This window comes from Phyllopteryx taeniolatus, chromosome 5, assembly GCF_024500385.1.
Source record: "Phyllopteryx taeniolatus isolate TA_2022b chromosome 5, UOR_Ptae_1.2, whole genome shotgun sequence".
Classification (NCBI taxonomy): Eukaryota; Metazoa; Chordata; class Actinopteri; order Syngnathiformes; family Syngnathidae; genus Phyllopteryx; species Phyllopteryx taeniolatus.
In genome coordinates this window covers 30,499,693-30,523,323 of record NC_084506.1, presented here as the reverse complement: position 1 = coordinate 30,523,323, position 23,631 = coordinate 30,499,693, and the positions used below count along the sequence as shown (strand labels likewise).

At 41.1% G+C, this 23,631-nt stretch overlaps 2 protein-coding genes and 1 long non-coding RNA gene across 5 annotated transcripts; 1 reads left to right on the top strand and 2 right to left on the bottom strand.

Annotated features, from left to right (window-relative positions):
- Positions 1-388: 388 nt before the first annotated feature.
- Positions 389-14,294, bottom strand: LOC133478583 (AT-rich interactive domain-containing protein 3B-like). Its single transcript, XM_061774796.1, has 9 exons — positions 14,118-14,294; positions 12,154-12,756; positions 8,200-8,271; positions 8,048-8,120; positions 6,446-6,629; positions 4,622-4,872; positions 4,233-4,532; positions 4,063-4,152; positions 389-1,532 (listed from the first exon to the last, which is right to left on the bottom strand). The coding sequence occupies exons 1-9, from the start codon at positions 14,142-14,144 to the stop codon at positions 1,396-1,398; spliced, it is 1,737 nt and encodes a 578-aa protein (XP_061630780.1). The 5' UTR covers positions 14,145-14,294; the 3' UTR covers positions 389-1,395.
- On the top strand, positions 14,246-23,555 carry LOC133478585 (uncharacterized). Of its 3 annotated transcripts, none has more exons than XR_009788714.1 (3): positions 14,246-14,384; positions 21,684-22,019; positions 22,358-23,555. It is a non-coding gene; the product is annotated as an uncharacterized LOC133478585 (long non-coding RNA). The 3 variants fall into 3 exon arrangements; XR_009788712.1 differs by lacking the exon at positions 14,246-14,384 and adding an exon at positions 20,516-20,768 and having other exon boundaries at positions 22,358-23,554; XR_009788713.1 differs by lacking the exon at positions 14,246-14,384 and adding an exon at positions 20,516-20,768 and having other exon boundaries at positions 22,994-23,550.
- LOC133478584 (cytochrome c oxidase subunit 5A, mitochondrial) lies at positions 17,135-21,081 on the bottom strand. The gene is made up of 5 exons (XM_061774798.1): positions 20,924-21,081; positions 18,927-19,043; positions 17,725-17,846; positions 17,533-17,646; positions 17,135-17,459 (listed from the first exon to the last, which is right to left on the bottom strand). The coding sequence occupies exons 1-4, from the start codon at positions 20,994-20,996 to the stop codon at positions 17,533-17,535; spliced, it is 426 nt and encodes a 141-aa protein (XP_061630782.1). The 5' UTR covers positions 20,997-21,081; the 3' UTR covers positions 17,135-17,459.
- Positions 23,556-23,631: the final 76 nt, after the last annotated feature.

Sequence of the window (23,631 nt, the reverse complement as noted above, 5' to 3'; positions counted from 1 at the left end):
AAAAGAGAAATAAAATGTGTATTGATTTAAACCTTGAACTCAGTTACCTCGGCCGGGTTATCCTTTAAAATGCATCCCGTTGGACTGTTATTGTGAAATGGGACGATATTACACTGAAGTTTGTGAGTGATTGGTTACAAATTGTCTGAGCACTGAAAGGGTTTACATAATTTGTACTTTGACCCCAGCTACCTTCTCACTGCTGGGTTAGGCAGCCTTTAAAATGTATAGATTTAATTGCCACAGGATAACTGCTAATGGTAGAATACTTTAGAGACATCTGATAATTGGGCCTTTTGGGACTTTGAGTGGAAGAGAGGGAAAAATGCTCAAAGTAAAATGTCTACCTCTCAATTTGTCTTGTTAGGCAGGGTAAAGGGAACCACCGGACAGCACACGATTATTTTATTCCACATGACCGTACGTCCAACAAATATGTTGTCAAAGAGCAAAACAAGGCCTTGGTGTTTACACTTCAAGTTCTCAGTAACATTTTGTTTGCAATTTTACTTGATTGTCCACTTACAGTACATGTCAGCAGATGGCTACATCAGCTCTTGCTGCTTTAACAATTGCATATTTCTCTCAAGCATTGAGGTAGCAATGGTTCAGTCCAACGCGAGGTCAGTAATGATACATTCGTCGCCCATACAAAAAATACATCACAGCACAGTTATGGGTCCAGTGGACATTCCCGAGTTTCAGAAATTTTCAAATGAGGTAAGTATGGCATCTGTTCTACACGAACCACTCCCAGCAGATATGTTCAAGGCAGAACTACAGTAATTAAATAAAGAAAAGAAAATACAAATAAAAACTCCAACCAGTAAATGTGCCTAAAAAAATCCCTCTAAATAAAAAGGTCCCGCGGTACCTTGAAAGTGTGTGTACAAATCTCCCTGAAGACTGCCATGAAAACTCTACTCGCAGTAACCAGCCGTCGGTAGGGTTAAATCATATCGAAGGCTCACAAAACAGAACTAGGACACTGAGCTAAGGCTTTTTTTGGTCTTCATTCACTTTGGCAACAGAACAGGATTATAAACTAGCTCTACTGTAAGATGTCGCAAAAACAGCAATGATTCGCTCTCTCTCTCAGCACTAAAGACACTTAAACATGTCAACATCACTACGATTCAAAACAAGCTTACACCAGGAACTAAGATTAACAAGTTACAATTAGAAGCTGTCTGAGGCCACCACGTTTGACAATATTAACGCAAACTAACAGCAAACGTTACATGAAAAGCATCCAGTGCTGACGGACTGAACAAACAAGAAATTAGACCTAATATTTCAAACAGTTCTTCCCTGACAAGAGAGCTACTATAATGTATGGTGTTGGTAAGAATGGAGCTTAAAAAAAACAAAAAAAAAAAAAAAAAAATGTGAGCTTTAATTTGGTCCCTTTGATGAGTTGGAGGATGAAGATGAGGGGCTGTGAGAGGAGAAGGCACTGAAACCGCTCGTTCCTGCTGGAGTTACAGCCTGCGATACCACTGGAGCGCCGGACTTCTGAGCAAACAGTGTTCCTGTTGACAAAGACAACTGCAAATTAATACTGGTTGGTAAGAGTCCAGAATATTATGGCAATCCTGAGATATCCATGCCGACATGCCTCCTAGTGGCTGCGAGCAGCACAGGAGGCAAGTGCTGCGATCATCCAGCAATGGGATGACATTATGGCTATGTCATTGCGTTTGTGTCCTGGAACTTGTCCAGCTACTTGGCATCAAAACTTGACCTCACGCGTTTGGAACAAATCAGAGTATAAACTACAAAATGTATTAATTTCTTTGTCCTTGAGCTAAGTTACAAATTCAGCAGGGGATCAAATAACGATCATTACGCCCACTGTATCTCTCCCTCTTCAGACATGTTTGTTTCATGATGTCGATGTTTAAAACTAAATGTTGTACCTCTTTCTAAAAGCTTTATTCAGCGGTACCTCGACTTAAGAGTGACCTTACTTACAGTATGGTTTTTTTTGTCTTGAGTTGCGAGCGATAAATAAATGGTGCCAGCAAACTTCACAATGAGCAGCATATATCAAACAATTCTTTTAAAAAATAAAAAAATTTAAAAAAAGAGGCCAAGTGCTTGTTTCAAGCTGTTAATTGACACTACCAGTTGAAGTTTAAACAGAAAACAAAAAGAATTACATGTCTATTTAACTAAACCACATATCTAATTAAAGCCTGCTAGCGTAATGCTAACACGCGGCAAAACGACCGTGGTGGGGAAGTGCAAAACAATAGAACAAATTGTGAAACACTTTTGCATTTCAGAAAACAAATTCAGTCAAAATAAATTTACAGTTCAGAAAACAAATGAACAAAAGTTGAAATTAATTTGGATTTCAGAAAACAAATTCAGTCAAAATAAATTTACAGTTCAGAAAACAAATGAACAAAAGTTGAAATTAATTTACATCTCAGAAAACAAATGCACTAACAAAATTACATTTAAGAAAACAAATTAACAGGAGATGAAACAAAGAGATTAACAAAAGCCGACGCAAATTACAAGTGTAGCATCTGCTCCATTTGCACACTGACTGAGGAGTATCTGCAACATTTGCACAATCGACACTGTCCCAGATTATCGCACTACTCGCTTGAAGCCTCGGCGCCCTTTGATAATGCTGTTGTTGCACCGGACTATTGCTATACTAGTCATTCGAACTACTCCAAGTGCTAGAGGACTCTGCATCTTTTTGCACAATTGTAAAAAAAAATAATAATAATAATTTGTACCGGCATTACCAGATAACTAGCAACCCTTTATTGCTCAGTGACTGTTTTTGTCAATGTCTTTATGACTCAAAAGTGTTCTCTGTCAATTGACTGTCTGTTGTCGTACTAGAGCGGCTCCAACTACCGGAGACAAATTCCTTGTGTGTTTTTTGGACATACTTGGCAAATAAAGATGATTCTGATTCTGAGCCGTGCCTCCGCGTCGCCTCAGCTCAAGCCATACTGTATAAATAGTATGTATTAGCATCAAATGTTGTTTCACATCAATACTAAACTATATTCGTAATGTGTAAAGTGCCTGTGGATGAAAAAGCAAAGTTTGTGACCAGAATGTACGGTGAAATGAATGGAGCCGTGTTTTCTGTAATGTACATTTGTTTTGTGTTATGTTCATTTGTTTTCTGAAATGTAAAAGTATCTCACAATTTGTTATATTGTTTTGCACTTCCCAGCCATCGTACAGAAACAGAGCAGATGGTCTAACAAAACCAGCTTCGATGTTGCAGTATAAGCCTTTAAGCAACAACACACAGATAATATACCGATCAGATACAAGCATATCGCCAATGTCAAGTAGAAACCTCCTGTGTAGAAATTTACTCTTTTTTTTTTTTTTTTCTTTCTTGCAAATAGAGACTATTGGTCAGTGCCCTAGTAGTTTTTTTTTTTCTTTTACAAATTATCACCCCATCTTCAGTGTTGAAAATGGCTTGCTCTCTTCAAACATTTTATTTTTGGGTTTTCCTCAAAAGTGATGGTTTTGGAAACCCGAGGATTCCTTCCGACACCAACGGTATTATTTTTATCCTGTGCGAAAAAACTACTACTGTTGTTGGAGCTTACGGAGTTGTGAAACTCTTCTTCGTGTATTATGTATGTCTGCAGTGTACTAGCGCCTGGTGGAAAAGCCATATCAGAAGGAGCACAATGTCAATGGGCATTGAAGACATTATTAATCATTATGCACAAACTGTTTAATTCTTTACATTCTATTTAATCAAGATATTACTGTGTGTTTTTTTTAGTAGTACAATACTATAGAGTGCTACTTTTCTTAATAAATATTAGCCATTTCTGTGGTGCTGGAATGGATTATTGGCATTTCCATTAATTTCACTGGGAGAAATATGATTTGAGATCTTTTGATTTACGAGAGGGGTCACAAAACCATTTAAACTCATAGGTCAAGGCACCACTGTAAAAGATTGGTTGAAATTAGCAGTAAAGTGATGGCAATGACCCTTGCTGTACAGAATGACCAAGAGTTCAACTCCATCAGTGCCAAGGCATGGCTGTAACAACTTACCCGAGTACATGGTGCCATTGACCTCCACAGACACACTAATACTGGCAGCGCCATTAGTCGAGATACTCAGGGACAAATCCTGTTTGCTCTCTGTGGGAAAACAACAAACATTTCCATTAAATCGCCGCCTCCTACGTGCTCCATTTATGATAATGACGAGGAGCACTCACCGTGACCATTGTTGAGCTTGAGGTTCAGAGGGTTGAAGTGCGATGCCATTGCCAGGAGGTTTTGTTGGAGCGCCTGTTGCACGAGGCGCTGCTGCTCCTCCGCCAGACGCATCATTTTTTTCTCCGGGCCGTCGGCAACAGCGCCCCCTGCTCCGCGCTCCAGCCTCTCTCGGAGATGCTCCAGAGTGGCAGCTTGGGCCAATTGCTGCTGCTGATAATGCTGTTGTTGTTGTTGCTGCTGCTGCCCCAGTGCCAGTGCCATGGGCAGCCGGCTGGGTATCACCAGACTTGAGGCCTCCTCTAAAGCATTGTGAAGAATGCCCATTCAAAACAACCGTGATAATGAATTGAGCAAAACAAAAACCAAAAAAAAAGATGACATATCATACCTGGATTTTTCTTTACATTTGGGCTGATTGACTGACTGGAAGTGTTGTATCCAGAGGTGGGGGTCTGCATCGTTGGTGAGGAGAGGAGATTGTGTGGAGCGGAGTTTGGAGAGGGCGAGTAGCGGTACAGGCTGTTGGTGTAGCTGGGACGCCGACCTTCTCTGCGGTTACTGTCTATGGCTGCCTGCAGCTCCCCTGGAGAACTCAGACCCTTCTTTTCGCACTCAAAAGGGTACAGGTACTTCATATACCTAAAGAATTCACATTTAAAGTCAGCAGGTTCCTTTTTTCTTCTTCTTTTTTTTTTTTTTTTTTTAAACAAAACGCTAAGCAGCCTTTTTGATTTTTATTTCTTGCTGTAGGGCTTATACCGCATATACCGGGTCGAAGACAAAATTGCATGATTGTGTTTTTCTTTTTGTAACCTGTGATTGACTGGCGACCAGTCCAGGGTGTACCCCACCTCTTGCCCAAAATCAGAGGGGATAGGCTGCACTTCACCCAAGACCCGAATGAGGACGCGACACAGAAAACGGATGGCTGCATGTGGCGATTCAAATCAATAGCAGTAAAAACAGAGGTTAGTAGAGTAGCCACAAATTGTACTCAAGTAAGACTATTGTTACTTTAGAATGTCTCAGCTAAAAGTAAAAAGTAGTCCTCCAAATAATAAGTATTCAGTAAATGGTGAGGAACATCTGCTTCTTTTTCAATCAAATACCAAAATTCTGATATTGCCCAAATATCTCCCTTTAACTGAAACACTAATAAATGTAATCTTCATAAAAGTACATAAATTAAGACAAACACTTCCACAAGAAATGGTCATAAATTAACTTTGTTTACACCCATGAAACAGCACTAGCAGTTCTTTTCTCTCTCTCTCTCTTTTTTTTTTTTTTTTTTTTTTTTTTTTTTTATAAAATCAGGTTTTATGAAAACTAGTCACTTTGAAGACTTGCGTTCTAAGTAAAGCCACAGAAACTTTGTGTGTGGTCATGCGGCCGCCTGGCTCTGTTTGATTAGTCAAATGGAATAAAACGTGACTAGCAGTTCCACTGGAGTGATGAAGTAGAGTCATGTGACAGCGCCCAAGGCAGAAGTCTCTCTGGCAAACCCAATCATATAGATCGCACAAGCAATAATACAGTAGATTAATACCAAAAATAAAAGTAGCAAGCGGAATGAAGGAAAGGTACCGCCTCTTAAAAAAAATAAGTGCAATTTATCCCATAATTGAATAGTTACGTTAGTAAATATAGTGGAGTAAATGTAGCGCTTTAGTCCCCACCGCTGAGTAAAAGCAGTAAGAAATCTGGACCAGTGCCCCACTAAGACCTGCAACTGCATATGTAATGCACTGCAGAAAACTACTGAATTTACTTGGGCAGTTTTAGTGAGCACATATTGCACTTCGGAGACGTTTTAAATAACTTTAAAATGATGGCAATTCGTGATGTGATTTTGCCAACATACAAGGCGAACCACGAGAATTACATTCTTTCCTTCAGAATTTTTGTTTCATGCTAGTTAATAAATGTTAGCTTGTGTTGTTAGTGCAAAAAATTGCATTTGTTTTGTTTGTTCAACAGACCTGAGCGCTTGTATTGAGTTTCTAGTGCTCTTTGCTGCTGTAACATATAAATGTCCCCATTCTGAGAATAATAAATGATTTGCGTTGTCATTAGATAAACTGGGGCCGATAAGACATGGAAGGGACACTGTGTGCCTTATCGCAAGCAAGTGTACCATCGGAATGGTTCTGAGACTCTTAGGGTAATAATAAACCTAGATATTGTCCGCTGTGATAGTTTAGACACGTACTGCGTGCGGAGAGTGAAAGCTGCACTGGTTATGGACGTGGGGAGGTTGAGACCTCTGGTGATCTCCCTCCAAATCTTCTTGTTGATGACTTCCACCAGGCCTCCCTTGTCTGTCACAAGCTTATACAGTTTGTACAGGTCGAGCACCTGTTTGGCCATAATGGGGATACGATTCACAGGCGTCCCTGCAGGAATCAAAACAACAAATCCATTGACACCAATTTCTTCTAATTGCAGCCATGAGTGATTTGCACAAATAGGAGAGACCGGCTATTAAAAGAGAAGAAGGTCAACATGGATGCCCTCCGACTTGCTCACCTTAAGGTCTGAGATTAATGTCAGGTAAAAAAAGGCTCAGCTTGTGCAATCTACGTGGACGCGCTCTTCTAATGAGGCTTATTTCAGATGGGTGGGGGAGGGGGTATTTCCACAGCAACAGCTTTGTTTCAGAATTGATTTGATTACAGCATGGGGGTGGGGGTGGGGGTGGGAGAGCAGCAGTGGCTGCCAATCACAAGGTTGACAGCTAACTCCGCAGAGCCTGAGCCTCTGTAGTAAAGCCATTTAATGAAGAGGGCTAAATACAAGTGGTAGAAATAAGATTAGTTTGGGCTAAGCATGAACGCATGCACGGTCGGCCTGAGTGTGACCTCTTCAGCGGGCCGACTATGACTTGGTTCTACGAAATCAGTGAAACACGATAGGCTTGAACTGCAGGACAAATATACTGTACAGTAATACAGTATATTACGTAGGGATGAGTGAGTACCGATACAGGAGTAGAAATCGGGCCGATGCCAGCCGACGTTCGAGGTATCGTGTACTCGTGAAGGCTACAAAAAAAATATTCAAAAATCTGACATTAAGTCCTCCATGTCACTAGTTGGCACTATGCTGTGGTGGTTTAACACATTGGTGAATCATCGTGTACGTCAGGGGAAAAAAAGAAAAGAAAGAAAGAAGGTATTTCTTCCCTATTATCTGTCATTGTGTTAATTGAAATTGTAAGTATAAAACGTACTAGTGGTATCGGTACTTGGTATCAGAAAGTACCCAAGAGTGGAAAAAAGTGGTATCGAACATCTTTAATATTAAGCTTTTATTTTTAGTATTAGGATAACCCGTGAAATAAATGCATTCCACAATACAATAATCCAAGATGATGTGATTTATGTTGGAAAATATGCCTTTACTTGTTTTAAACAACTAATTGAAGCCTTGAAAACAACTTCAAGCTGGTGTACAGTCACATAAAATATACACATAAAGCTAGACTGGATGTTGACATTTTAGTTAGCATTGAGACATTTCTTATGACTTAATATTAAACTACACCTTTTGCCCTATATTGTTACATTTTCACTGCGAAGTGGAGTTAAGGATTTAGTTACACATTAATTCAAGTCAACAAATAATAGCCCTCAGTGTTGCCAACTACTAAAAGAGGACATTTTGCTATAAAAGTTATAGTTTCATTTCTAGCAGAATTCTAAGCAGTTTAAAAGTTACCAGGGCACCAAACACGAAAACCACTGTGTAGTCAAAAATGTGCGCTATAAAATAAAAACAAACAAACAAACAAAACAAGAACTGAGAATCCAACCTCGCTTTTGCATGAAGACGAAAAGATCGTCGAGAAATTCCTTGCGCTGGGGGTCGCCGTCTAGTTCGTAAAGCTACAACGCAGAAGAAAAGGGTCATGAGCATCATTTCTTGCCAAAATGAGAACGAAGGCCACCGTTGAATCGACTTAACCTTTGCAAAGTCCCTGGATGGTTCTGCTCTTCCTCTTCCTCCTTCATTCTCCTCGGCCCAGATGGGCGCTCTCTACGTGTACGAGAAGAGAGGGGGACAGTTTGGACCACGTCTATGAAAAGAGCGAGGTTAGGTATGTATACGAGTGTGGGGTGCTGATGCTTCCTCCCCAGCATACAGTATCATTTGCAGAAATGTGTCAAAACAGCATGGTTCCGCTTATACATTTCACCGATTATCACCCACCCTTACTTACCCCCCTTACTGCCCCAACAGAAAGGGCGCCTGTATTGCTCTACTGTTTATACATAATACATCACTTAAAGGGGGAGAGTTTGCTCAGAGCTGTGGCCAGTGAGAGGGCGATGAGGGGGAAGGCTCCATTGTCATGCGGTAGTTCAATGTGACATGTTATTGCTCCATGGGCTCCTCCTAAATGTGACAGTTAAAGGTTAAAATGTGTGCGTGTACAACTGCGTGGAGAAGCCTGCTGAGATGTTATTGTACCGCAGACACACGCGCACAGCCTCAAGATGATAGGAATATGAGAGCGATAAGCGAAGACAATGTGTGCCGTGTGTATAATAGTGCACTCTTATGTCGAAAAGTCACCGTTTGACGTCATTGTTGACACCACAACTGTTACTGGTCGGCTTGTCATCATATGCGGCTCACGATTCAGTTCAATTTGGTGTTTTGTACTAAAACAAGGGTGTGTTTTAGACAACACGACGTGTGCTTGTACCGGACAGGATCGCCTTGTCCATTTATCACACTTGTGCTTAATCAAAATAATGGAATGTTTTGGTTACTGCTCTGATTGTGATAGTAACATCTCCGTTGTTTTTGCTTCACAACCAAAACCATGGTTGAAGGAGTGGTCCCATAACAACATTTCGCCCTCTCAGCTATAAAATACATGCGAACCAAAACAACATCAACTACAACTCTCCTTTTGTTTACAGTAGAAACACCGCTCACACATTAGCCTTTTTAGACTCTACGGGGAATTATTTAGTAAATTCTTCCACAGTTGCTTCAACTAAGGGTACATTTACACGACAACGGCCCGAGAAAAAAAACTGACATCTTTGGATAAGCATATTGTTCAGACAATCCTCGCTTACACGGACCCACTAAAACCGCCGTAGTACGCGTGCTAGGCCACTAGTTTCCAACAACGGTTTGTCTCCTGGGAGTAGCAGTCTTGTGAATGAAGACTTGCAATTGAGATGGACCGCCACACTGACAATCGTTTTTCAAAAGTCGGCATTTTTGTCTTAAACGGTCGAGTAATGAAGCGAACAACAGTTTCGTGTTTTATTACCGGGACTTCAAAGCGCCCCCAAGCAAACGCCCCCCCCCCCCCCCCCAAAAAAAAAAAGTCTATGAGGCATTATTTACTAAATGCCTTCCTAGGTAGCTTCAACTAAATGATTGTCTGCAGCCTGCTCTCACACAACCTCACCCTGGGGTAGCTTTTGACACATGTAATAGCTTGGCTTAGAATTTCTAATAAAGGGCCTTCTACTCCCCCACGCAGAAACCCTATTGACGCGAAGGTAGATAAACATCCCAGTCCTTTCACCATCAAATGGAAATAAAACCCTTCCCCCCCTTATTGATGAGCAAGTGAGACCTACTGCGGCTCTATTAACAAAAGAGCTGGCAGTTAATTGCTCACAGAGCTTTCACACATCCAACCCTGGGAATGCTGATAGTACTCCGTATGTAGGTCAGCAAAAGGTTTCTTTTGTTCCATTAAAACATTTTTGGGGGGACTCGATTCGCTCCTTAAAATGCATTCTTGATATTGTAGTATTTACGGCTTCACCTACCACCACCGCCCATGTTTTTAACTGATTTCAAAGGGCTTCATTCTAAAATCACTCAACAGCCCAAAAGTGAAAATATAGCTCTTCAGTGGAACAGCGGGGGCTAAGATTGTAATCCAAATCAAATTATTCTGCCTTTAATCCCCCATACAAGTCAAGATCATTTATCTAGCCCCTTGCTGAGCAAATGGGGGCTCTTTAGCCCCCCTCGCAAAGCGCCACTGAAGTGAGACCACACACAAAGGGTGCACATTGGCCGTCTCGCGTGGGTCATCTTCTACTGTATGGCCAAAGATGCTTCTTTAAATAATGACTGAAAGGGCTAATAAGACTAAAATGAAGGGAAAATGGGCAACCATTATTACTGTATGTCACGTTTGCTTCCGGGGACTCGTTTTAACCAATGGACGCAGCATTTCTAGAAAGAATCAAAGCTTCATGGAAATCCGGTGTAACAAGGTGCGATGACCAAGGGACCAGATCCAAAAGCGAAATCGACATCGGAGCATTTTCACTTGCAGGCGACAGCCCACACCTCACATATAGAGAAAGAGCTTGTGAAAAAATCACAGTTTGACATGACTTCGAATGGGTCCTGGCTCTTCGAGCAAAGGGGAGAATTCAACGTCCCCAAAAACATTGCACAATCTCACAATGCATTTTGGGAAGAAGAAAAAAAAGCACGCCATTATGCCTTACTTTAAACAGAGAGTGGTGGTTTCAACACAGCCCGAGTGCCGTGCTGAAGAAAGGACTTATGTTCTCATTGCAGCGGCCATTATGTATTGATTACTTGCATGTGAATTACAGTGCCATTTAGTGTTGCTAGGAGACAACTAAATTATGCAGGGCTAGCCCCTGAGCTGCAGCTATCTTAGCAACGAGTTGTTTAAGGATGTGGCCCTGAATAAAGATTTTTTTTTTTTTTTTTAACTCAAAACAATAAAAGGCAGGGTTGCCAGTGGAAATCAAATTAAACAGAAATATGCTTGAGAAATGAAGAGTGCACCAAATCCCCGAGTGAACACTTCTGCTCCAGTGAAACTGCTGTAAGTAAACTTGACACTTGCATGCTGTGAGGCATCAGCCCTGCAGCACCTCAGGCTGCAGGCTCCATTCATCACAATATATTGTATTGACGTGGGGGCCTGTGCAAGGGAGAAGAGGACTCGTTAGATTGGCTTCTGTTAACAAGAAAACGACACACATTGGAAGACATACAGAACAGGAATCTACGGCAGTGATTCCCAACTACTACGCCGTGGCACACTAGCGGTTGCGCAGTTAAGTAGGCTAATATTTATTTACAACAAATAATGTATCTTTTTTTCCCCATTTATCTATGCGAGTGATGTAGCGTGACAGGGAGAACGATTCAATGTTCTTCCACGGGATGGCAGGAGGTCAAATTAACCTCGTGTGTATCCACCCGTTGCCATTCACACAACATCCTTGCGTTTAACTAAACAGGCCCACATTGCACACGGAGTAAGTACATTTATGAATAAACTGAGATAAGTTCATCATTATTTCATTATACAGAGGTACCTTGACCAACATTGTAACGCAAAACACTCATATCGCAAATCATATTTTCCCCATCGAAATGAATGGAAACGCCATAAATCTGTTCCAGGCTTCCCTCAAAAAACGACAATTGCTGACTTTTAGCCTCTTTTTGGAATAATTGTCTCTGCCGAATTGCTGGTTGTTGGAAAGTGAGTCACCTGCCGCCATACAGTGCTCATAAAGTCTACACTCAAAAGTCAAAGCAAGGGAGAAATGGGAAGGAACAATTACAAAACGGCATCAACCGGTTACCAAAGCAGTGTTGAGCCCTTATCAGTGAATAGACACATCGCTTCGGAGTTACATGTTAGTCAGGCTCCACTGAGCCGGCTGGCTTGGACCACAGCCAAGAGGAATTAGCCAGGCTGGTGGCGTTTTATCAAGCATGCATGATATAAGTGAAGTAGAAGCTCTCTGCTGTGAATTGCAATTGAGAACTATTACAATCTGGGCATTTTGCCAAAGTCGCGTTCCTTCTTTCAGCGACGAAAAGCAAAGGGCTCGCGGAATGGGGCTTACAGATGTTCACCTAAACGCGGAGGACGCTTACTTGTTTTAGAGGCTCATCGTAGGCCCAGTCGGCAAAGCCGTTGGCCGACGTGAAGGAAGGCGGGCCGACGGGAGACGGCACCTCCTTCTCCTGTTTTATGGCTACAGGAGGAGGAGGAGACGACTTGCTGGCTGCCGATTGTAGCCCGGGGTAAGGGTTGGATGGGAGGCCCGGAACCAGCTGCAGTTGAGGCTTTTTGGCCTGCTGATGAGGCCCGCTCTCCTCCGCGTCCTCCTCCTCCTCCTCCTCCTCAGAGTCATCATCATCATCATCATCATCATCCTCACCATCCTCCTCCTCCTCCTCCTCTTCCCCGGCATTAACTCTGTTCAAAAGGTGCTGACTGAATCCATCCGCTTTGGCGAACAGGTCGGGCCTGGAACCCGGCTGGGCCCTCGCAGCCGCCGCTGCAGCCGCAGCAGCAGCAGCAGCAGCATGTTGAGAAAAGAGGAGCTGAGCTTGTAGAAGGTGTTTCTCCTGGAGGTTCATGTCCTGTTTGGCTTCTTGCTGTCGCTGGAGGTGCTCCATCAACGCTTCCAGCTTCAGGCCGGCAGGGCTGGACTGGGGGCTCCTTGTGGAGCTGCCCTCCTCAGATAAACTAGACTGAGACATACACAACAGCACAGCTTCAATTTGACATGATTGCCATTAAATATAAATAGGTTTTCCCTCATTATAGAGCAAATTAAAAGGGAACTCTTGTCTAATAGATAGATACTGTAGCTGATATGTAAAAATGTGTAAATTAGCAGTTATCAGACCTATTACCAATATTAATTTCTCATTTACTTTTCACTAGAGCTGCAACAATTAATCAACAACTAATCGATTATTAAATGAATCGACAACTATTTTTATAAATCAACAAATTGTTTACATACATTGTTGAACATAAAATCGTTCAAATGCTCTCAACAGTCAAATTCCAAGATCTGTGTAGTCCAACAGACTGATTTGCAAACAGCTGCTTTTACTTTGGAAAACAACGATCAACATTTTTGCCTATTTTCTGACATGTTACGGACCAAAATCAATTTATGTTTGTTCATTTTGAAATAATACTTTTTTTTTTTTTTTTTTTTAATAAAAGGGGTGTTAAACAAAGTATTTTTATCCAATTGATCATTGACAAAACTAGAGACAGTTTTAAAATGAGCATTAGTTGCAGTCCTACTTTTCACACTCTTGTTGAAACAAAAGAAATATTGCTTTGTTTAATATTTTGTCACTTTAACCAACATTTTGAAAAATGGTGAAGCAACAACAGATTGGAAAGAAATAACATATTTGAAAGTGAGGAATCTTGTTTTGCACCATTTTCTGAAATGAGCTAGCCAAAATGCCATTTAACAGTGATTTTTTTCCCCCGACGATCAAAGATTTTTTTGTTATTATTTTTTTTTTTGTTTAAGTACAAATCATGTAGGGTGTTCTAACACAAGCTCTAGTGGCTCATTTTTATGCTCATTCATTTAATACGGTTTCACTCATTTTAAGGTGAACCGTTTCCAGAAAGAGGATTGTGAGATAGTAAATGTTTGTATAGTTCGGTCAAAAAAAATAAAATAATAATAATAATAAAGCTCCAACACACACAGATTTATCCAGCAATGGAATTAGACATTATTTTTAACGTCGTTTTCACCAGGGGTTTATTAGAGGCTCAAACAATATCAGATAGATGAGACAGGAAACTTTCGAAACGACATTTTTTTTTTTTTTTTTTGGCGCTCAAGTGGTAGGCAATGTCTTTCCCAATGTTCGGTTAAATAAAGCCATCGAATCAAAGGCAGCGTGTAAAAGATTCAACGTTCAACCAAGCGCCGTGTGACGCTGCCGGTGACGTGATTACATGCGACTAACTCGAAGTGAGGTAAGCGAGCAGATATGTGGCCTGCGGCGCTTCGTCGGGGTAGGCAAACACTGGTGGGGGAGCCTCGAACCGAGCGGTCGTCGACACTCACCATTTGCCCCTTGGAGTAATCCATCATCTCCGATAGACTTGTTCCTTCTTCTGACTGGACCCCGCGCGAACGAATCGCATCGCACGAGAACGGTGGCTCGGGACCAAAGTGACCCGCTTGCTGCTGGGGATCTTCTTCTTTTAGGAGAGAACAAGCAGTGTGCTGCAGAAGAGGTGGAGGTGGAGCAGGAGGTGGAGCAAGAGGTGGGGTCACGAACAAGCTGCGTGGTCACTGCGCATGGGAACTACAAACACCGTGGACCGTGAGGTGGGTTTTTTTTTTTGTTGTTTTTGTTTTACAACTTGCGTAAATGAATGAATGAATGAATGACTGAATGAGTGAGGTCCGCCCACTGCTCCTAAAAGTAGATTTCCTTGCAGACTGGCCGACAGCAAATAAAGGTGTTAAGGCTTAAAACAAAATCTGCCATGGGGTATTTTGTACTTTTACAAGAATATTGTCTGCAACTATGACTGAAGCATCAGGGCCAAAAAAGGCTTTCTCTACTCTAACCTATTCACGACCTAAATTTTAATATATGTTCCATGAAATTGTATTAATTTATTCACAATGGTATATTCTTTTCATATCGTAGTTTTCCTCCTGGCTGTGCATGTTCAGTTCAGTTTATTTTTGAAAGGGGACAATGCAATTTCATAAAACACATGAAGTACACATGGTTAAAAAAGCCAGAATTAGCCAGAAGGCTAGTTTTCATCTGTAGTCCCCTGGCCATGATGTAAAAAAGAAGTAAAATACATCTACAAGACAATATAATACAGGATACATAATCAAACTATACTATTAAGAGAGAATAAAACCATAATTTTTTTGATCATAACAAAAAGACAACATAACATACTTGTCTTTTAGTGTTGGCAGCTATAGGTGTTAACTAGCCACATTTTCAGTTTTTTTGTGTTATTTAATTTTATTTTCATTTTTTTTGTCCAATCAAATTTCAGGCCCTGTGCGTTGCCCAAGGCATATAGCACATGTAGTACTGGCCCCCAATTGGATTTTGTTTAACCAATCAGATCAGATTACTTGAGTATTTATGTGAAGAAGGATCAATACTTTTACTAGTCCTTTACAATGATCTACATGCCGTTCGCTACTTTTATTTATCAATTCTTGCGTGCGTGCTTCTATTTTTAGACTCCATCTTCGACTTCCGCATCGGTCGCCCGTTGCACCAATCAAACGTGAACACGAATGTCATTTGACTCCAATTCACCAATCAAACGACACAAAGCAGTCACATGACCGCGCACCTTCGTGAGCCAATCAAAACGACTCATTTTGGGGGAAACGTGTGCGTTTACTTTACAGACGTCAAAAATACAACAGCTTTGTCATGCAGCTCTTAAATGGTGACTGGCCAAACTTGGATATTTCAGCCCACTTCTAACTAGAGAAAACACCTTGCGGTAAGTTGCGGATGTTTCTATTGTTGTTTTGGCAACATTAGCCCTATCCTACGGTGTCGCACACGCACATACAATCGCTAAAGTCTCGTCAGCAAAGCAGCTTCTTCATGAAGTCATTTAAGAGAATAAAGCAAATCATGTTTCTGTAGGGCCCAATGCATGTGTTGTCGGTTTTTGGGCCGTTAAAAATCGAAATGGTGGCAGGTGTGTGTCGACTCCCATATATTATTTTTATTTTATTTGATGTTCATGCTCTGATTTAAAAAAAATAATAATAATAATATATCTTAATTTACTCACAAGTTACTCTTTACTTGAGTAGTTTTTTTTTTTCAATGAGTACTTTCTTACTCTTACGTAAATATTTGAATGACTGCTTTTTACTTTTACGTGAGTCATATTATTCTCAAGTAACAATACTTACTGATTATGACTGTGTTCCATGATATCATTAATGCCTTGGAAATTCTTTTGGACCCTTCTCCTGACTGACACCTTTGAACAACGAGATCCCTCTGATGCTGTGGAAGCTCTCTGCGGCCCATGCCTTGTGCTGTAAGATTCATTCATTCATTCATTCATCTTCCGGTACGCTTATCCTCACGCGGGTCGCGGGCTTGCTGGAGCCTATCCCAGCTGACTCGGGGCGAGAGGCGGGGTACACCCTGAACCGGTCGCCAGCCAATCGCAGGGCACACATAAACAAACAACCATTCACTCTCACATCACACCTACGGGCAATTAAAAGTCAATTAACCTAGCATGTATGTTTTTGGGACTTACAAAATGTCATGAAAAGCCTACTATAATAGCTGAAATTTATTTTGGGTTAATTAGAGGCACTTTAAATTGTGGCAGGTGCATGCTGACACCCATTTAACGTTTGAATGTGATCGGTCAATTCTGAACACAGCCACATTCAGTTACGAGGGTGTGCACACATATGCAACCTTATTTTTACTACCACTCTCTAAAAGTCCTTTTTCTCATTTAAATGAATAGTAGACAAAAGTTTTGATATAATTTACCTTGGTCTAATTTTTTTATAACAAAAAAAAAATAAGCATTTTGAAACAACTGTAGACTTTTTATAATCAACTGTCGAATAGCTCAATTCCATCAATAAAAACAAATACAAAAATTCTGATAATTAACAGCTACTGTGGTCAGTGGTGCATCTACAAAGCCAGCCAATGAGAAGAGATCGTGGAGCAAGGTGGGCTTAAACACAAAACTGCAGATATATCCCCTGGTTGGGTAAGATTAATGCAGGTATACCAGATGCGGTTGGTGTTAAAAACTTATGTTGTGGATGTTATGACCGGGTTAGACTTCAATCTTACAACAACAAAATGAACGCTGGCTGTTGACAGGGAATATTCATTCAATTTTATTTCTTTAACAATATTAAATATTCACATAACTCACCATTAACTACCAACAATTCATCACATCAATTGGTGGCATTAGTGTTTAGATGCTTTCATTCACGTGTTTGACCAATTATAATGTGAAACCGATATGCCATTTGAACATGTTTATTTGATCAGCATTGAACAATGTCCCTGAAATGAAAACACTTACAAATGCAATAGAATGGCTTTTTAATAAAGTGAAAATGCTGGCCTCTGGTGGCAACAAACGAACCTCACGAAAGCACATCCAAACAAGTGTAGCCTCTCATAAATCAACTTGTAATGAGTCTATTGTGTCCAGAAGAACTTCTTTTTCTTTTAAAAACAGTATTCTGAAGTACTTGTAACACACGTTACAGATACATCTTCCTTTATTAGGTTCGTCAATATTTTACAAGCAAAAGAACTCAATAAAGGAAAAATTAAATATCAGACAGATGAGGCAAACATGGAGGTACACAGATTCTGCGTTCTGAGGACATCCACCACCACTTGATCTAGAAGAAACACAAACCGCATTGCTGTTGACTGACATCAAATGAAAGAGTGAGGGAAGAGCGGATAACTCACTTAGACTTTGTCGATGCCGAGCTCTTCCGGTGTAGAGATTCCAAGCTCGTCTAATGTTGGCCTGAGTTCTTGAAGAAGGTATGGGTAGATCTCTTTGTGTGGGCCAGCTTTATCCTGAGGAAGAAACCGCCAGGACCCACTTAATAATCAATAAACAAAACACAAGAAAGTCACTGCAGTGTATCCTGTCACCTTGACAGCTTCCAGAATTCGGATTGCACTGGCCAAGTCGTTTAACCTCCGACAAGCTCGCAGTGCCGCCTCGAGAATCTTTGGCTCAGGTACCAGATCGTAACCGATCAATGTGTTCATCCCTTAAATACACAATGACACACACTTAAATAAATATCATATTTCCTGGCAGCACGGTGGACTAGTTGGTTAGCAGGACGTTTCCACTCGTAGACTGGATGGTGTTTGTACATTAAACATTTCCTCCACACTCTGGGACCTTTATTTCCAAATGAAATGCAAAATTAACTTTCTTCTGAAAAGAGGTCTTGGGACCACTGGACAACCGTCCAGTACCTTTTCTCCTTAGCCCAGCACAGACGCTTCTGATGTTGTTTTTGGTTCAGGAGTGGCTTGCCACTGCATGACAGCTGTAGCCCATGGCATGCAGACATCTGTATGTGGTGGTTCTTGATGGACTGACACCAGCCTCAGTCCACTCCTTATGAAGCTCCCCCAGATTTTTGAATCTCCGTTGGTTGACAATCCTCAAGACTACGTTCATCCCTGTCACTTGTGCACCTTTTCCGGCCACATTTTCCCCTTCCTCTTAACAATCTGTTAACCTACTTTGATACAGCGCTCTGTGAGCATCCAGTCTTCTTTTTGAGACCTTTTTTCCTTATGGAGGGTGTCAATGATGGTTTTCTGCACAACTGTCAAGCCAGCAGTCTTCCCCATGATTCTGTAGCCTACTTGGGCAGACTGGACTGATACCATTTAAAGGCTGAGGAAAAACTGTGTTAATTAGCTGACAAGATTGGGACACAGGGAGCCTACAATGTTGAACTTTGTCATGATATTTTAATTTTGTGAAATACTGGATGTTAATTTTTTTTTTGTCTTTCTGCCATAGTCATCAAAGTTGAAACAAAGCTTGAAATAGTTCACTGTGTGTGGTGAACTAATATAACATACAAGTTTCACTTTTTGAAACAAATTATTGAAATAAATGGACTTTCCCTCGATATTCAATTTTTTTTAGCACATACCTGTACATAAAAGAAGGCCGGAGCCTGAATTCAAACCCGCAACCTCAGAACTGTGAGGCAGATGTGCTAACCACCCGTGCACATAAACCTTGTGGCAAAAACAATACTCAAAGCTGCTTTAATGTGAATGTACCTAGGCTGATATGATGTCATATCTGCCGATTAGTTTACCTTTTCTCAGCTCCCACGCATCGATGTCTTGCTTGTTGAAATAGGTGACCCAGCGCGCATCAAACTCCTCATCTGTCTCCTGTTTCCCATGTGAATAGCACCTTGAGGCCAACAGACCTGACAATGACACAAAACCTCCATTTAACACACTAAAGCAGACATGTCAAGCTTCCGGCCCGGGCAGCAATTTCATCTGGCCCGCGGAACCAATTTGAAGTCAACATGACATCGGCCCGCACAACAGCATCAGCCAAACGTGCACGTAATCCATGAGCAGCGTCTTCTTGTTTGTATGAACTATACAATACTCAGCGTTTTGGGATGCGACAGTCGGCCAATCAGGTACCAATTTCAAAGGAGTCACATGGCTACTTATGCATCCGCTTGTGCATTTTAAGTACTAGTAATTGTTACTGCTAATTTTGGAAGCTCTGTTTGTTGTTGTTGTTTGAATGAAGACGCAAATTCATGTTTGTGTCAGCACAAATCTGATTGCAAAAATTCAAAGTGACTGACGAACGACGAAAAGAACGCCGACGGACCTCTTATTTGATATAGGGCAATGACGTCTCAGGGTACAGATTCTTATCGGGTGAGTTTGAATTAACGTTATCTACGTTTACGTTAGTGTTCATTCAAAGTTTTGACAAAGATGAAAATGTTCCGCGTGGTTGTTACGGCGCAAATGTGAGTGCAAAAATCTCACAATCTCAGCAAGTGCTGGCGATCATATACGCAAATAATTTGCGTCAACGTCCATGATTCTTGCTAAAATATGTACCAAAATTTCATTTCATAAATAACACAGAGATATTGCAAGCATTGTTTTCTTTATTACCAAACCCCCTTTTACAGTAAATTTTTTTTAGAGTAACTTGAACAGTATTTGAGTAAACTATTATCCTTGATTTCTGATTTGAAAACTAGTTAGCCATCATTTTGTTGAATATAAAAATAAATAAATATATATATATATATATATATGTGTAGTATATAAAAAATACTACCTCTAGTACTGGTAGGTTGATAGAAGACTAAATTGCCCATAGGTGTGAATGTGAAGTGTTGTTTGTTTATATGTGCCCTGCGATTGGCTGGCGACCAGTTCAGGGTGTACCCCGCCTTTCACGCAAAGATAGCTGGGATTGGCTCCAGCACACCCGCAACCCTAGTGAGGATAAGTGGTACAGAAACTGGATGGATGGATATATAATACTACGATCAGGCAATGAAACATTTATATGGTATAGTCATAACGGCCCTTTGCGGGGAAACCGTACCAAAATGTACCCCGAAATTAGTTTGACACCCCTGCACTAAACTTGCAGTGGCAATGGGTTTATACTGAAGGGCACACTGTCCACAGTCAAGGGTACAGACAACCAGTAAAGTGGACATAGGAAAAATGCTGTCTAGTCTAAAAAAATACAACAGGATCAATGATGAGCTCCTTATAAAGCATGCCAATTACATAAATGGAAATGTATAGTTAAGGTGCAGACCATTTAAAATAGCCAGTTTTTTTTTTTTTTTTTTTTTTATATTTTTTTTAGTTTTACTTCATCGCGCAATAATTAAATATGTGCGAGGAATGCACACGTAAGCGTCATAAAAACACTTAAGTGTTGTTCAAGTTGGGGGGGAAGGTGACTTGAGGTATTAGCATTAGCGGCATTACCACTAGGCCCCACACACACATATACGAGCCTTTCAACTGGGTCACGGCAAGGACACACACTGAGCCAAGCTCACCAGCGGGGCGTTAACAGGCCAAAACGCCCCAAAGTCACATTTGACATGGCTCTTATTACTTTGAGTCTGCCATCTTCACGCGAAACACAGGTAGGTGTAATTAGAGTGTCTGTAACCGACTGTAACAGTCGCTAATGTTAGTTAGCACAGGAGCCGCGAGGCTACCGTGATGTGTCCGCTATCAGTAACAACAACTTCTTCAGCTCCTAAAGCAACCGCGCCAGACGACTGATGTTGATAAGTACCTTTGCAAGCCGGTTTCGTACGGGTCAAACTCCGAACACCGGAGAAAGACAGGCGGACGGCGGCTCTGAACATGATGCAGGACAGCCGAGCTGCAACCGACCGGTCACTTGTGATAGCAGGAAGCTCAGTCAACGCTGCTTCCCGACGCTGTGACGTCACCCACTCATGGTGCGCATGTGCAAAGAAATACAAGCGCGAAGTACTCACACGGATACTCTACTCCAATAGAAACAAGTCCAGATATATGTGTGTAAAATCTCTGAAATAACTCCAAAGGGGAGCTTGCAAGTTTCCCAAAAATCACTTTTTGTCACATTTGTTAAAACTGGCAATCAGACCAGAGTACATCTATGAAATGATCTGTGAAAAAAAAAAAAAAACATCTTGAACTTCCGGAATTATTTTTAAGAATCCACTGCATTCGAGGAAAAACAACCAATCAGAGAAAGAAGGTGTGACCCGAAGAAGCAACTCTGGACAGGGACAGCAGAGGGTGCCATATTGGTACATAGCTGACATAACGTCCCTATGCAATGCTATGGAACACAGTACACACACACTATTTCCAAAATGTGTGTGTGTGTGTGTGTGTATGTATATATATTTACACTCACGAGTTCGTTTGAAGAAAAAAAGCGAATCCTGAATCCTAATTTTCACATTCGAGTGAAAACGAAACAATGTATGTACAGTATTTTAGTCCTGCATAACTTCCTTTGTTTTCCTCCGTCGCCATTTTGACTGACTGCACATGGGCAGTTGTACAGTAGCGACTGGAGCCAATCCGATGGATGACGGAAACATCTCCCCTGAGACGACAATCTCCGTGGAACGAGGAGATTGATGAGGTGGAGCTGTACGGATGTTCGTGGCAAACTGCGACCGCGGCAGATGAATTGGGCAAAGTTAATGCAAGATATTCAACACATCGTGGCAGATGATGGATGAGAGGTAGCCAGCTACCGCTAACTAGCAACTAAGCTAATTAGCTGGCTTAGTAGAAGCAGACGTTGCCAGCCAGTACGAATTTACACATTTTACAGCACCGGCTTAAAACAGACCACGGCCACGATGCAGCGAGGGATCCTCGTTAAAGTAAGCCATTTTAAACTAAAAGGAAATGTTTTGGCAACCACTTTTTCCGGTCTTTATTTCAAAATAGTGCAAGGAATAAAGATTAAATTGTGATTCGCCAGTCATTTATGTCAATGCAGTTAGGGATTTACATACAGTAGCAGAGACACGAGGGGTTGAAAGTGGGAATTGAAGTGAGGCTACATTCAAATCTTGCTAGCAGTTTGAAAACTGCATACTCTACCTTTAAAGAAACCCAAAACGTAAATCCGTGTTTTGTTTCTAAATACATTCAATATATTTGAAGTTCTGAAAACCTCTGTTGAGATATGGCTTAAAACTCTTTTTCACCTTCTAAGTTTTCCAGAATTTTGTGGGTGAGGCTAAAAAGTGTCCTCGTGGTGTCACGAGGATCAGATGAAGATGTGGCAAGCCCCCTTATTCCACGCATGCAGAGGCCATTTGGCAGAATTGGAACTTCCTCGTTCATAAACCCAGTTCAACCAGTATAGTGGGCAGTTGGCCATGAAACTATATCCACAACTCGAAAAAAAACATCTTCCCTGGAATGTAACGTGTTTTTGTGTTTGGCGACGTGTCTCGCGTGTGGCACGTTGTGTTGGGAGGCAGTGGCGACATCATCTGGAAGGACTTCCGCAACTTCGTCATCTGAAATCTACACAAGAACTTGAGTCTAAAATGGGAAAATGTCTTTTTTTTTTTTTTACTTTTTCAGAAAACGAGAAAATGAAGATGCATTCTTCATCTTCAACCTTTTAATCAAAAATGTATCTTCACAAATGTAAATATAGTCAGCAATTACCTTCCTTTAGCCATTTTTTACAATGATACAGTCTTTATGATGAAACTTCTGAAGGACTCTCCTAACAAAGAGGCTTTGAAAACGCTCAGTGTTTTGTAAAAAAATCAATTTATTTCTAAATGCTGTTCCTTACCCCCTGGCAGAAAATGTTCTGTATGCACTTTGTATACAGGCAGCGGAGCCGGACGTCAACGCACGTCTTTGCTGACAGCGGGGACGTTGGAGTGTCGGAGCTCTCAACGACACGTCCGCAGCATCTGGAAGCTGAAAGAATGTCTCAATCCTTGACCATTTTGAAGCTTGATTTCACATTCTTTGCGATATTTTCATCCATTCATTCATTGGCTGCCTTGTTAACAAGACTCTTTGCTGTTATGTGTCAAATTTAGAAGATTTGTTTATTTTCTGCTCTGTTTTGGGGGTCTTTCAGTTACATAATTCCTTTTAGAGTCCTTGTTTGCATTCCACACACAATGGCCTCAAAATATAACTTTTTCAACAATCTGTTAAATAGTCCCTGAACTGATCTTTTTTGATCTGGGAGGATTTCACTGTAATAGTCTTCCACCAGATTAGAACCCAGATACATGGAATAAAACTGAAAATGAATGTGAGCAAAGCTGTTTACTATGTCCATGGATGTGTTGCCTACTATCGCATTAATTTATCTACTGCATAAAAGTCCAGGTCTAGATGTTAACATTGAATGGGAAAACCCCTTTGAGCAGTAACGGAGAGCCAACATTTGCATCTTAAATGCAGGAGTGGTGAGCACCAAAATTCAACATTCCACTTGTATCTGTACAAACA

Excerpts from the sequence above, each read along its gene's own strand:
- LOC133478584 (XM_061774798.1), bottom strand. The coding sequence starts at position 20,996 with ATGTTCAGAGCCGCCGTCCGCCTGTCTTTCTCCGGTGTTCGGAGTTTG. Across the intron at positions 17,847-18,926 it reads TGCGTGGGAGCTGAGAAAAG|GGATGAACACATTGATCGGT; the intron begins GTAAACTAATCG and ends TGTGTATTTAAG. Across the intron at positions 17,647-17,724 it reads GAATTCTGGAAGCTGTCAAG|GATAAAGCTGGCCCACACAA; the intron begins GTGACAGGATAC and ends TTTCTTCCTCAG.
- LOC133478583 (XM_061774796.1), bottom strand. The coding sequence starts at position 14,144 with ATGATGGATTACTCCAAGGGGCAAATG. Across the intron at positions 8,272-12,153 it reads ACGATGAGCCTCTAAAACAA|AGAGCGCCCATCTGGGCCGA; the intron begins GTAAGCGTCCTC and ends TCGTACACGTAG. Across the intron at positions 4,873-6,445 it reads GCTTTCACTCTCCGCACGCA|GTATATGAAGTACCTGTACC; the intron begins GTACGTGTCTAA and ends TGAATTCTTTAG.